This window comes from Micropterus dolomieu, linkage group LG13 (assembly GCF_021292245.1).
Source record: "Micropterus dolomieu isolate WLL.071019.BEF.003 ecotype Adirondacks linkage group LG13, ASM2129224v1, whole genome shotgun sequence".
In the NCBI taxonomy this organism is placed as follows: Eukaryota; Metazoa; Chordata; class Actinopteri; order Centrarchiformes; family Centrarchidae; genus Micropterus; species Micropterus dolomieu.
The window spans coordinates 9,576,316-9,589,651 of NC_060162.1; the positions used below are offsets into that span (position 1 = coordinate 9,576,316).

The 13,336-nt window shown below is 41.1% G+C and overlaps 1 protein-coding gene across 1 annotated transcript in view; it reads left to right on the plus strand.

Annotated features, from left to right (window-relative positions):
* Positions 1-1,067: 1,067 nt before the first annotated feature.
* LOC123982201 (lipoxygenase homology domain-containing protein 1-like) overlaps positions 1,068-13,336 on the plus strand; it is a 30,412-nt gene continuing 18,143 nt past the window's right edge. The window contains exons 1-15 of the mRNA XM_046067619.1: positions 1,068-1,181; positions 1,613-1,703; positions 5,186-5,300; positions 7,086-7,166; positions 8,359-8,543; positions 9,299-9,397; positions 9,736-9,884; positions 9,979-10,102; positions 10,697-10,947; positions 11,024-11,159; positions 11,369-11,529; positions 11,634-11,720; positions 12,034-12,169; positions 12,371-12,525; positions 12,628-12,788. Of these exons, the coding sequence (XP_045923575.1) occupies positions 1,068-1,181; positions 1,613-1,703; positions 5,186-5,300; positions 7,086-7,166; positions 8,359-8,543; positions 9,299-9,397; positions 9,736-9,884; positions 9,979-10,102; positions 10,697-10,947; positions 11,024-11,159; positions 11,369-11,529; positions 11,634-11,720; positions 12,034-12,169; positions 12,371-12,525; positions 12,628-12,788 (2,045 nt within the window). The remainder of the gene's footprint in view (positions 1,182-1,612; positions 1,704-5,185; positions 5,301-7,085; positions 7,167-8,358; positions 8,544-9,298; positions 9,398-9,735; positions 9,885-9,978; positions 10,103-10,696; positions 10,948-11,023; positions 11,160-11,368; positions 11,530-11,633; positions 11,721-12,033; positions 12,170-12,370; positions 12,526-12,627; positions 12,789-13,336) is intronic.

The following is a 13,336-nucleotide window of genomic DNA, read 5'->3' on the forward strand; positions in this document are numbered from 1 at the left end:
ATTTCCAAAAAAAAATGGGGGAGGACAATTTCTTAAATATTTCTAATTGGCACATTGGCTTGTCTTACATTTATTGTTGTAAAATGTCTTGAAAAATGTGTTAAAATGTCTTGAAAATCTAAATCATATATTAATCTTCTGATTCATACTGATTGCTTACTTCAGTAAACAATTTTATGCAATGCATGTATTACTGAACTATGATTTCAGATTAATTTTGTCTCAGCATATCTAGTTAGTAGCAATCTCCTCATCTAACTCGGCAAGAAAGCAAACAAGCTTATGTTCCAAAATGTTGGACTAAGTGGACGTTGAAATTGGCTTGAAAGCTGCCAAGAAATAAATCATTGCTACATTGATATTTAGTCATTCATAGTAAATGTTGCGATACAGTCCATTTGTTGGCTGCCAGAAGTTTCTTTCACTCAGGACCGCTAAGGGTGATTTATAGCCTGCACATTGTTACACATTATATCAGTATAAACAAAGAGGAGTGGTTGTAAGGGAGCGGTTGTGAGTGTGTGTGTGTGTGTCTGTCTGTCTGTCTGTCTGTCTGTGTCTGTGTGACTGCAGGTAAAAGCGAGACGCCCCCGGCCCGTAAAGCGATCCTAACACCATGAATAATGGAGCGTGCCGTTGCAGAGAGGATAAGTTATCTGTGCAAGGCTCCTTTTTCACAGGGCTTTCTCCCATGGGTCACGTGAGTGATAAGGTGACAGTAATTTTTCATGAGTAGTGTGTGTTGGTTGTATGGCCATATATTGCCCAGATAGGGGATGTCCAGACAGCAATCGCTACCTCTGCTCCTCCAGAGTCTGTAGATCTGCAGCTGCATACACACTCAGGCTGCTCTGAACCCCATGACCCCAGAACCTCCCTGCAGCCAAGGGTCAAATGAATTGTTTTACACCATTAGAAACTCAAGGCAGCACTTACGACACTAAAGGCCAGGGAAGTGGATGAATAAAAGATGCCGTCGAAACAGAAAAAATCCACAGCTTCAGAGGAAACTGAAGAGGTTGATGACGAAGTGGAGGAAACAGAGCCAAAGTTAAAAGAGAGGAGCAATGGTTTCACCCGTGCGGACACCACAAAAGGAGAGAAGAGTCGAAAGAAACACAACAGCGCAGAGAGCACTGAGACTCAGGAGGCCCCAGAGAAAAAGAAGAAGAAAAAAGAGGGCGAAAAAGTAACACAGAAAAAGAAGATAAATAATCCAGATGATGATGAACCTGGTGCTGTGATTGAAAATGAGGCTGAGGGGGGTGAGCAGAACAATAATGACCCCACGACGAATTCCAGAAAGGAGAAATCAGAGAAGCTCAAAGAGGAAGTGACTAAGGCAGCAAAGGAGGAAAAGAAGAAAAAGAAGAAGAAATCCTCCGCAGAGACTCCAGAGGGAGAGGAGGAGATGGGATCCAAGGATAAAAAGTCAAAAGATGGCAAGAAGAAGAAGAAGAAGTCTCACAATGACGATGATGAGGAGCCCTTGATTGAAGAGCAGGAAGAGGAGGAGGACTCAAAGAAAAAGAAAAAGAAGAAGGCAAAGAAGGGTTCGGCGGACAGTGACGAAGATAAAAAGAAAAAGGGCAAGAAATCCAAAAGTAAACAGGTGGACTATGCTGCGATCTACCAGAATGAGCTGCTGGACTACCACACAGACTCATCTGATGGATATGAGGATGAGTACTACAAAAAGAAAGGTAAGGGTTTGACATTGTAGAGCAGACAGAGAAGTCTCACCTGTTGTATTTTAGGTAAGTCGCAGTTACATTACATATATATGTACCTGTCCCAACTGGTCAAATCTTGAATACAGGTTTCCTCCAGGTCCTTTCAGCTCTGATCAGGAGCACCCTGGGAACCCCTCTGTGATTGCTCTTGGGTGAAAGCTCAGTTATGTTCCACATGAATGGAGCCAAACAGAAGCTCTGGGGCAGACAGGTGCTGGGTGCCGTCCCAGTCTCAGGGGCTGGGAGAAGCGCCGGGGCCAGAGGCAGGGCTGGGAGCCAGATCAGAGGTTTTCAAACCACTGTCCTACAAATCCTACAGGAGCCTGTGAAATATTAGTATTTTTTGTTTGGTTAGGGGGAAGGGTTGGTTTGCTTACTATTTTTTCCTGAGCTTCCAAACACATTTTGCAGTTGAAAGCCCTTGCAAAAGCCAGAGGAGCCAGTGAATTAAGATTATTCTATTGCACTACTGTTCCGAAGGTCAAGAGTGAATATCCAAGCTCAAATCATGTCTATAAACAAGGCTCTGTCTCCAAGAAATTACATTTATACTACTAATTTGCAACAGCAAATGTGTTTTGAGAGAAACACAATGCCACATGAATTACCTTCTATCAACTTAATGAGGAAACGTTTTAATAAACCTATCCACAAAGCCGCAAAATGTTCATTACAATACATTTACATTTAGGGCATTTAACAGACGCTTTTGTCCAAAGTAAGAGTAAGGCTGTCAATAGAACAAGTTTCAGGTTTCAAGCACTCATAACTGCTGGGTCAGCCACTGCTGGTAGACAGCAAATATAGCTAGGCTGAGATGCTACACAGTGTGAAAAGGAACTTCATACTGAACATATCTGCATTTATATGCTGTCAATTATTTTATTTGTTTTTCTGACAGTATCTTGCTCCTGCAATACAGTTTGCACTCATACCAACTAATGCATGGTATTGATTTTTATGGTTATGTAAAGGCACTCATTACAGTTAGTGAAAGATTGTGGTCTAATACTGAACGTGACTTGAAACATGAGACAGGGCATGTTGTTGTCTGTATTAACATTAAACTGAAACCACAATCTTTTCTAAATCTTAACTAAAGTGCTTTTGTTGTTTGTAGTATATACATTTCTAGGAGACAGTGGAAAATGTACCACTCAGCTGTATTCAAAGGTGTTTTGAATGAGGAAATTGCACATAAACATCTGAACTTAAAGGCTTTTTATCTCCTTTCCTCCATCATGTTGACAGAGAGAGAGTGCTGAAAATTTGACATATCCCATCATTTTCACTGCCAGATAATTGCTACCATAAGGTACCTGATTGCAGGAAATGTACTTTTAGCTCCTGATCTTTGTGCAGATTATGAAAGGAGCAGTAAGTATCATTATGTAGCATCAATGATACATGCCTGTGTCCTTCTTATCTCACTGGCTTACTAAGGTCTCTGACACTCCAGGAAGTTTATCATGGCTCAGTTTTATATCAGGTGTCTCTCTTTCTCTTTAATCTGGTTTTAATAGCTCTGCTCACTGTTAATTAGATATCCATGTCCCTATCGACTTTGGTCAAATTGCTCTTTATCAGGTCTCTGCCTCTCCATTCCTCCTCTCCTGGATGTTTTTACGTAATCAGTATGTGTCTTCTAGATCCCTGCTTCTTTTGCACGTCTCCTTCATTGAACCTCTACTCCCAGTTCCTATATGTATTCCTTGGTGGATTTTTTCTAATATTTACTCCTTCAGACTACCCTAACCTTACACAACATTCACCCTGGATACCCTACAGAGAACCAAGTCAGCCCCAGAGAGTGTCCCATACCTTCCAGTCTATCTTACATAACGCAGAGAGAGGAGTTTACATTTACGTACAGTAATACAGCAGCAGGACTATAGAATTACCACTGTACAAGCCAAGCTATTGAGTCACAGGCAACAGCCAATCGCTGACTAATCTCCTTCTGAAGATTTAATGTTGTCACTGTAACTCAAACACAGGGTGTTTCATAGGTGTGACTTTAAAAATACGCATTCTTTGCTTGTTGTGAATTGCAAATAATTTGATAAGTCAGCTTTTTGGATTCATAGTGACAAATGTTGAGTGAAAAGTGACTCATATAAACTGTGCATCTTATTACAGACCAGAATGGAGGTTTTTAAGTAAGCAATAGCCACACGCATCATTTCGAGTCTAACATGTGTGCTAACATGCTTACAATAATAATGCTAGCGTGCTGATGTTAAGCAAGTGTAACGTCTACCATTTTCCCCCATCTTTTATTTGTTAGCTTGCTAACATTTGCAAATTAACATTAAACGCAAATTACAGCTGAGGCTGATGGGAATGGCATTAATTTTGCAGGTTCTGCAGGTAACCAAAGTCATGAAATTATAAAATAAACAAACTGAAATTTTGTCCTGATGGTGGTGCTAGATGACAAATCTAAATACCACCAAAGTTATTCCAGTTCATCTTGAGGGGAACGTGAATGTCTGCACCAAATTTCATCACAGTCCATCAAGTAGTTGTTGAGACATTTCACCAAAAAACACAAATGTCATGGTGGCACAAGAGGAAAAGTCAGGTGTTTGCCAAAGTCATTGGGTTTAATCGTCTGGGCACCATTAATGTCGCTATCAAATGTCATGGCAATCCAGCCGGTAGTTGCTGAGACCAAAGTAGTCAAACATAGCCATCCCTGGAGTCATGTTGCTAGTGGCTACAAATGTAAACAGACAGTGACCTGTGTCCACTCTTCTCTTCCCCTCCTCCATTCAAACACTTCAAATGACACAAACTGAAGCAGATTTTACAGACTGCTGTTTACCTTCTCAGAATCAGAAACAGCTTTAATGCTAAGTAGTTTTTACATATAAAAGGAATTTGCTTTTTGCGTAGCAATAAACACAAACCTAAAGAAATATAAAAAAATGAATTTGAAAGTTAAATGGGAAATAAATCTGCTGGTGCTCACAAGTGCTTCTCTGGTGAGAGAGCTCCGGGCATCACAGCAGAAAATAAAACAAAGCGCACCAAACACTGAGATAGCCACCCGTGGTGCCATCATTTGGGCGATAATCAACCCATCAACTCAGTGGCTTGGTTGGATAAAGAGACACATTTGTGAAATGTGAGAGAGGCTTGGCTGGTGCATCACACCAGACATGGATTCGCTGCAGATTCGCCGCATTGAATTCCCTGGCAACCGTGCATGGAAGGAAACATAATGCTCCCTAATGTTTATAGATTATTGGACACTGTCTCAAGATGCGACTTTGTGTTTGTCCTTTAATTTGTCCAGTTTTTACTTTTAAATGATGATGTCCTTGTTTGACCTCATAGAATTTATACACTATACATGCTCTCATTATTTCAGGATTGTGATGTTAATTACAAGGACAGAAACGCATTTTATTTTCTCCTTCTAATCTCCACTCTCCTCTCTCTTTTAGTGTATGAGGTGGTCACTATCACTGGTGATGTAAAGGGCGCCGGGACAGATGCTAATGTGTTTGTAACCCTTTTTGGAGACTTTGGCGTCACGCCCAAGGTTCACCTGGCAAGCAAGTGAGTTTAAAAAGGGTTTATGTTGATGTTGTTGAATTATAGGATATTTTGATAATAAGTTGTCTCTAAGACTTTAAATCAAGTCTCAATGATTCACTCTGCTCTGATTTGTTTGCCCTTATTATCTCAGGTGTAATTCTGTAGCTGAGTCAAATTGATTTAATTCTGTTTCATTTAATGTATAATCAGTAGGCTTTTCAATGTCAGCTGTTAACATTTGATTTTTTTTATTCCTCTCTGATCCTTCAGCACAGAAAAGAGGTATTTTCTAATATGTTAAAGGATGGTTATGATTCTGTCCTTGTGTTTGATTGTATTTTGCACATAACACTGTATAAGAGAGCATTCCTGCTCAACATTAACCCGGTGCCTGTAGAGACAATGAATGAAGACAAAATCAAATTGCACACCAAGGATCTCTTGGGCCTGTTTTTCAAAACCAAACTAGTCTGAACCTTAAAAATCCTTTAATGTCAGAGAAGCAGCGCATATTCATAACAAAGGTTGTGGTGCAGGAATCTCTCCTCTATACAGTCATGTAAATTCTCGGACACAGAATATCTGGAGTAAGGAGGAACTATGTGACATGGCCGGTCTTCTTTTCCATTCAGAGGCAAATGAAAGAAGACCACGATGTCATTTTAATGGATGATCAAGTGACGCTCATGGGATCTTAACAGCAGCAGGCTCCATTTATCTCTGCACACATTGATTGATAGATAGGGTTACCTGTGTAACGTATAGGATATACCAACTTATTGTGAGCTGGACCATGTCACCCACACCTTGTGGTGGTCTCATTGAACCACTTCAGACAGCATCAGCATGCTATGTATTCAGTATCTCCATGCTGTGTGGCTGTAGTGTTGCTCAGCTGATGAAATACTATACATGGATGTTTAGAGTCCCTATTGTCATATAAAAACCATACTGCATAGTAAGGAGTTTCACCTTACTCCGATATATATTAGGTCCTGCCTGTATTGTGTGACGATCGATTAAAACGTTGGAACATGATACAGGTAAGGGAGGGCTGCCATGTCTCCAAGCATATTTGTCTGATTGAACAATCGAGGATGATTAAAAATACAACTCTTTGGAAATTCAGTGTGATTGTTACAAATTCAAATTGCATGAATTCCAAAGTTTACATTGGGTTTGCTTTTTCATCAATGTCTCATTCTCTTACAGGTGATTTTACATGGAAACCGAGAACGAGGGCATGTATTCATGTGTGTTGGATAGGATTTCATTCTTGGAAGTTTTTTTTTTTTTTTTAACAGTACATGACACCATGCACCTTAATTATGGGAGCCTTGGCATTGTCTGTGGGTTGAATGTTGCAGGGAAAGGGGAACAGATGGAGATGTGGGTCAGAGACAAAGGCAGGCATGCTCTGTTAATGAAAATAAGGGTGTCTGATTCGCTGTGGCTGGCAGAGGGGCTCCTCTTTGCACACAGGCTGGATTCGTCTCTGTGTGGGGTAGAAGTACGTAAGGAAGGACGATGAGGGGGCGTTGAAGTGGCCGAGCCACAAGAGGTTTCAGATTATACCACTGCCGTGAGACCACCAGGGTACCCTAAGCCGGATCAGTCAGGAGATGTAATTTACTCTACCAGGGTTCAGTGCAGATATCTGTCTGCGGTGCGATTGCTCTCCTAATCAAATAGAGCACCTTTCTCACACACACACACACACACACACACACACACACACACACACACACACTCAACTTATCTTTCTCTCCTAAATTCTAACATTTTCCATGTTTCCTCATTTTACAGAAGCCGAACTGCATTTGAGAAGAATAAGACTGATGTTTTCCGTATCAAAACACACAACGTGGGGCCTTTGAAAAAGCTGAGGTACTGTGCATCAAATTTAATGTGACAGAAAATGCCACTTTACTGACAGTGACTTGTGAAAATTTCTCACTATGATGCCCCTTTTAGTTTTTTACATGGCTGCCGCATATACCCAGAATGCACAGCTTCAGATCACTGACAACATCACAGTTTATGCGTCATAGTTAAGTGTACCTCACACAGGATAACAGCAGCTTACAGAGAAGATTGCACAGGAACATTCTCACTTATTTCCCAGCTGTGCTGCTGGCCATCAAAGGATTTCATCCAGTGGCAGAAGGTTAAGCCCCATCTGTTGTTGGCAGTTAGTGTCTTACTCCAGAGGAGGATGAGTTACATCACAGGCGCAACACATTAACAGTGAAATGAGGCAGCAGGATGCATTTAAAAGTTAGTGAGTGCAAAACGATCCTGAGAAAAGTAAGAACTACAATTTTTGACAAAACAGTCCCAACTCAAGGTTCACTTACCAGCAATTCTCATCTCTTTTGACCACATCACATTGAACAGTGGACAGAGTTTGCTCAGTTGTCATGGAGATGGATCCGTTGAGAAACAAACAAACAACAACAACCAAGCAGTCAAGGTCCTCTTACTAGGTTTTGCCAGCTTTTTCTCAGCGTAGTACTTATGTAACATGCCCTAACTGGCCAGATGTGTGATCAAACTTCATGAAATTGTCAGAAAACATTTCTGTGTTGATTATAATCATGCCTTATTTATTTCAGAGCTTTATCTGTAAATTAAACATTTTGGTGAATATTTAAACTTTCCACTGCATTAGTTATCATAGATGTCTGTCGTACTTATAATTCAGCCTGTGAAAGCAAAAGACACCCAGTTCCAGAGAAGCCGTGGTACTCTAAGGGTTAAGGTGCCAAATATGGACAGATTGCTGGTTAAAATCCAGCGGATTAGGGCTTTGTTAAATATCTTTTCCATCTCTCACAATGTGCTTGGAACCTACTTATATGTCATTGTGTTATTGTACCACATCTCATTCAGTCCTCATGATATGACTGAACCTCAATGGATGAAAACAATAGTCTCTGTTGTTTGGCATTTACCACTACAGAAATTCAAACAAACTAAAAAAACAAAAACAAAGTCATTGGTGCATGTGATGTGGAAAACTCATTTGTGATTACCTGCAGGGTGAATTCATGTCACACTATGATGGTTGACTCCCCAGGATCGAGCACGATAACACCGGGATGAATGCCAGCTGGTTCTTGGACAGGGTGGTGGTGACCGACATGAACCGGCCCCATCTGCGCTTCTACTTCGCCTGCAACAACTGGCTGAGTCGAGAGGAGGGAGACAACCTGTTTGTCAGGGACCTGCTGGGAAGCCTGAACGCCATGGACGTCCCAAAATGTAGCTCACACTGGGACAAATACATAACACAAAGCAGACACAAAAGTTCACAAAGGTTAAAACAACAACAGTTGATTAAAGTTGCTGTGAAATGGTGCTATATAAATAAAATTGAATTGAATTGAATTGAATTAAAATACCTCCAACACATTTTTGAGAAACCACTGGGCTTGAACATTTCACCAGAAAGACAGTTGTAAGATGTCCAAAAGCCAATTTTAAATATAGCCTCCTCTGATGAAGAGATTTTTTTTATAGAAACTTGACAACTTTAGTACCATGTGTCTGTAGAGATATACACAACGGTGCCTGATAGCCCACAGATCTTCCTACTTTCTGTCGCGTTGTAACTGAATTCAAAGTGTAATCCCCAATGTGATCTAACATCTTAATACCTGCAGTCACTCAAGCAGAGCCTTGTGAAGCCAGGGCTCAAGTAAAGTGCTGTGAGGGACGCACATACACGCACACACACACACACACACACACACACACACACACACACACACACACACACACACACACACACATTGTTATGAATATTTAACCTGGAAACCATCTCAGTGTGGATTAGCAAGGAACCTGCTTAGTGACAACATAAAAGTCCAACTAATTATGATTGCATAGAGCTACTTCTGCCGTAACTCTTCCAGGCAGAAAATTGGTTCTGATGATCAGCATCTAGCAATCCTAGTGCATTGTTCACATAAATCACTGTATTCTACATTTCCTGTTTCATATTTCCTGTTTTGCAGTAAATAAATACATAGTGAGTGTGTTCACTGCTGACATGAAGGGAAGTGGAACTGATGCTGATGTCTTCCTAAACATCTTTGGAGAAAATGGTGACACAGGTAGGGCTGCAACAAATGACTTTTTTTCCTGTTTAATTTTCCTGTAGATTATTTTTCTCTTAATTGATTAACCACATACTGGTAGTCTATGAAATGGAGAGAAATCTTTAAAAAGAATCTCACCACAAAGAATTTCACCATAGCCAAAGGAGACATCTTCAATTGTATTATTTTGTCTGATTTACAGACCAAAACATATTAAATTTACAATAATATGAACAGCAAATTTGCCACCAACAATAGCACAAATAGTGTTTTGCCTGTGGCTACCATGTCCTCTCTCTGATTTCAATGTGTTTGATTCACATTCCAAAATGCTTTTTTGTTTATAATAAAAGGAGAGAGAAGGCTGGATAGTGACAAAGACAACTTTGAACGCGGGTCAGAAGACAAGTTTACAATAGAGGCGCCAAACCTGGGAAGGTTGAGGAAAATCACCATTGGCCACAACAACAGAGGTTCATCGGCTGGATGGTTTCTAGATAAGGCCCGTACAATCTACACATGCATACATAATCTTTATAGACCTGGACATATACATAAAAACACTCACAATGATTGCGCACAATGTGTCTCTCCAGGTGGTAGTTGATGACATGGGGAATAAAGAAGTGTATGAGTTCCCAGTTAATCGCTGGTTTGCCATGGATGAAGATGATGGCAAAATACAGAGAGATTTGTTGGTTGGATCCATGCAACCAATGGGTGAGAATAACATGAGCCACTATTTCATGATATTTAAAGTTGAACTAAAGTTTTAAATCGCCACACTTTTTTTTGTAGGGAAATAGAATTAATCAAATTTGACTGTAGCTATTTTTCATAAATGTACAACTTTCAAAAGAGGATAAAATCGCTTCCGGCCTCTGCAGAGGTGTGTAACTTGGTAGTCAAAACAAACACCAAAGACATATTCTGATTTATTACAAAAAAAATTCATTATCATCAAAAGCTTATCCTTAGAGGGCCGTGGGAAGGTTTGTGCTGATCCTTTCTGACATTGGGAGAGAGGTGGGGTACACCAGGTCACCACATGGCTGATACATAAAGACAGACAACCATTCAAGCTTACAGTCACACCTACAGGTAATTTAGATTTAATTATCCTAACATGAAAATCTTTGGACTGTGGATGGAAGCTGCTCTACCCAGAGAAAACCCACGCAGGCACGGGGAAAACCTGCAAACTCCATGCAGAAAGGAAAGAATTAGAATTTACGGTCACAGATCTTGTTTATATCTCATTCCATTAGAATTCATTGATTGGCATTTTTGTGTATATTTCCTGCATCTGCTTAGGAATCGTATACAATGTACAAGTGATGACTGGAAATGTGAGGGGTGCAGGCACCAACTCTAAGATCCACATGGTCATGCATGGCTCCAAGGGCTTAAAGAACAGCGGCAAAGTATTCCTGGAGGGTGGCGCTTTCGAGCGTGGTCTTATCGACATTTTCAATGTGGAGATTTGTGAACTAATCAGCCCGCTCAGCAGGGTCACCATTGGGCATGACAACGGGGCGGTTGGTGCTGGATGGTACTGTGAAAAGGTACTGCATATCTGATTTTGGTAACAGAGTGATTCTCAAAATATCCTCACCCACAAGCTCCTATTTCTCTTCCTAGGTGGTAATATATTGTCCATTCACGGGCATTGAGCAGACATTTCAGTGCGGGATGTGGTTGGATGAGGACGAGGGGGACGGACTAATCGAGAGGGAGCTGTACGAGATGGTCTCTCTCAGACAGAAAAAACAGAAAAGTGGGTGGCTTCAATTAACTCAAAGATCTCTACTCAGTGGGAGAAAAGCAAATCACACATTCTGTTTATCAGTAAAAGAATTCCAGTTGCATTTTTATTGAATTATATCAGATTCTGAAAACACATTGGCTTCTGATTAAGACCAGTCTCAATTCTTCAAAACTAGACTATCCTACTTTGGTATCAAATCTACTCTTCTTCTACTCCAGAGTACCCATGGTCCCTCTGGATATGGACATCAGACGTGAAGGGTGCAGGGACAGATGCCCAGGTGTTTCTGCAGATCTATGGAGAGAAGGGCAAGTCTGACGAGATCAAACTGGAAAACAACTCAGACAGCTTTGAACAGGCTCAGCTTGATAAATTTGTGGTAAGCCCTCGGTCATCTGTTAAACTGAGCACGTTACAGCTTCTTCCACTGTTAAGTACTCACACTGATCAAGACTACATTCTAAGATTTTTTTTCTTCTGTAGATTGAAATGCCAGACATAGGAAGACTGCAGAAACTGCGCATCTGGCATGAAAAGAGAAACCCATTCTCAGGCTGGCATTTAGCAAAGGTGAGACTCATTGCTTTGTCTGTCTGCTCTGTCAGGTAAGCTATTAAGTTTGTTGTATTATGTCCCCTCTTAACACTAAGTTAGACACTGAATAAGAGTTTAATGTTGCACCTGATCCCAGTAGAGAACAGAGAGACTCTGTTTAAATGAGGCTGCAATGCAAATGGTTTCACAGACAAAAAATCTAAGCTTTCCTCAGTCAGTGCATGTTAATGTCACTGCTGCAGTCTTCATTTATCTAAAGGTTAGTTCATGAACCAGAGATGAAGATGAAGACGTGTTTGATGACGCATGAATCTGTCAATTTCTGCAGGTCACTTTGCTGAAGACCCTGACGATGGAGAAATATTCTTTCCAATGTGGCCGTTGGCTGGACATCAATGAAGACGACAATGAGATCGTCAGAGAGCTCCCAGCGACCGGAGCGCTCATCGAGGAGCCGCTGCCTTGTAAGAAACTGAGGACATACGCATGCAAATCTTCTCAGTTGATCCTGAAAGCACACAAGCTTTATGACCGAGAGTCAGTGCAGATATTCAAACTGCACTGTCAAGTGCCTTTACAGCGTCCATGGCAGTGTACATGTCCTCAGCGAATGTCATTACTTCATGTAATATGGTGTGAGTGTGCTTCTCTGTTTTCTTTTTCAGTGATAAAGTATCGTGTTACCATCTGCACCGGCAACGTCAGCGGCAGTGGCACCGATGCCACCGTCTTCCTCAATATTATCGGTGACCTGGGTGACACAGGGGAGCGACTCATGATTATGAGCAAAAACAATGTGAACAAATTTGAAAAGGGCAATGTGAGTGCGTCATTAATACACAACGGCCCCAAAAGTTATAGATATTGTCTGTGAGATGCACTGCAAACATCCTTAACCAATTTTCTCTCTGTCTGCCCTCAGCATGATGAGTTCCTCATTGAATCCGTGTCTTTAGGCCAGGTGCGCAGAGTGCGCGTCGGTCATGATGGCCGCGGTGGAGGCTGTGGTTGGTTCCTTGATAAGGTGATGGTCAGGGAGGAGGGCCAGCCAGAGACTTTGGCCATTGAGTTCCCCTGTTTCAGGCAAGGCAGTAATAACGTACACATGACTTAAGGAATGCTTGCAGAGAATTGTACGAGGAAACTGACACCACTGTCATATCTGTACGGTAATGAAGCTGTAGCCAGGAGACAGCTAGCTTAGCTTAGCAAAAAGATAGCTAACCTGGCTCAAAAGATAAAAAAATGCACCTGCCAGAACCTCTAAAGCTATCTAATCAGCATGCTACATCTTGTTTGTTTAAAGTTCAAAAATGACATTTGGATTTGCAGGGTGTTATGTGCCAAACTATTTATTGGTTTAGTGTCAACTGGTAGCCTACAACGCCCATGCTGACTGCTGGCTATGGCTTCATAGTTAATGAAGATTGATACTCCTCTCATATCTGCCAAGAGACACTTAACCCAACTTAGCATAAAAAGCATAAAAAGTGGAAGATGGATCTGCTACAGTCTATGTGACATAAATCGGCATTAGAGGGTGTACCATGGAGGTCTAGTTATACAGTATATCCATGGGGTGTACTCCTAAGCTCTGTGTGGACATCCTTTTGTCTATTATACTACAAGGG